This window comes from Fopius arisanus, unplaced genomic scaffold (genome assembly GCF_000806365.1).
Source record: "Fopius arisanus strain USDA-PBARC FA_bdor unplaced genomic scaffold, ASM80636v1 scaffold00088, whole genome shotgun sequence".
NCBI lineage: Eukaryota > Metazoa > Arthropoda > Insecta > Hymenoptera > Braconidae > Fopius > Fopius arisanus.
In genome coordinates this window covers 344151-345550 of record NW_011887827.1, presented here as the reverse complement: position 1 = coordinate 345550, position 1400 = coordinate 344151, and the positions used below count along the sequence as shown (strand labels likewise).

The 1400-nt window shown below is 38.6% G+C and overlaps 1 protein-coding gene across 1 annotated transcript in view; it reads right to left on the bottom strand.

The window, feature by feature from the left end:
* Positions 1-68: 68 nt before the first annotated feature.
* LOC105270485 (uncharacterized) overlaps positions 69-1400 on the bottom strand; it is a 7242-nt gene continuing 5910 nt past the window's right edge. The window contains exon 5 of the mRNA XM_011311451.1: positions 69-197. Coding sequence (XP_011309753.1) covers positions 69-197 — 129 coding nt within the window. The remainder of the gene's footprint in view (positions 198-1400) is intronic.

Below are 1400 nucleotides of genomic sequence, written 5' to 3'. Positions count from 1 at the left end.
GCTTTCTCAATTCAAATCATTAAGTATTCTCGGTATTAAATCGATATTAAATCAATTTTAAAAATTGCTCACATGGGGTATGTGTTGCCAGCAGTGGGGCAGAACAGCTGATGATATTTCTTGATGCATGGAGTACCTCTCACAAGATCTCCCCTCAATTCTACACCGAGGGCGACAGATAATGCAGTCCATAAAATCTGAAATTACAATAATTCCACGAAATTTAATGAATAACGGAAATGACTTCCAGAGAAATTCAAAATTCCACCATTTTACCGCGTAACACCTCATAGCATGTCCACGAATTTTTTCAAATGATAAAAATCTCGAGATTGCATCGACACAATTATGATCGGACAATCCTAATTTAAAAAAGCGCGCGATCCGTCCATTTGTAAATTAGCCCGACGCACAAACAACGGGGTAAACATTACGTGAAAATTTACTCACGTGACATGTTTGATCATGTCGAGGTCCCGCATATCTAATGTTCGTTAAACAGAAACAGGGGAGAGGGAAAGTGGATAAAAATTGTGAGCGCAAATACATAGCAATGTGAATGTTTATTCAAGGCTGGAAGCAACGAACCGCGACGATTCGACTTACGCCGTTTATTCCGGGTTCGTCCACCCCAATCGATCAATACTTCAATTATGATCTACGGAATTGCAATTAAAATTGATTATTTACCATAGTAAAACGATAAAGATTCAGATCATTCAAATAATTCATAAACATTTGTACATGCAATTCCGAGAACAATTGCATGACAGTTCAGACGTTTACAATTGTAATTTATTTAGCATTAAAAATCAGTATGACACGATAAATACTGTTCTCCCAGTTTCCACCCACGCGAATGAAAAAAAAATGAAAAATCATGTAGGCGGTGTGAGACAGCCGTTGAATGCACGCGGAATCGCCAAACAGTTGTTCAAACTTCCGGTTTATACATCACCTCGCACCCATACGTCCATTTCCCTCTGTACAGCTCTTCGATTCCGCAATTCCCGTCATTCACTCGCTGATTTATCGACTCGTGGCTCGTGTTTTGTGTACAGCCTGTAATCGCGCAATTCCCTCGTCAGCCGATGTGCACAGTTCACCCGAAAGATGAGTAATTTATGTTCAGTCATTAGTATGATTAAAGCACCTCCTGTCAAAGTCGAGGACCTGAATTTCCTGAATTTTTAACTCAAGATTTATTCACCGATTCGATATTCGATAATTATTGGCGAATTTTTAATGCAGTACTGGGGAAATAAATTTCATAGAAATTACTGGAGGGTGAGGTAGATGTGACGTTTTGAGATTTAATGAGAGTCCCGGGTTTTGGAGAAATTGTAAATACAAATTATTATACACGAAATCGTACGTGTGGGATTCTGGGTAAAAAAAAA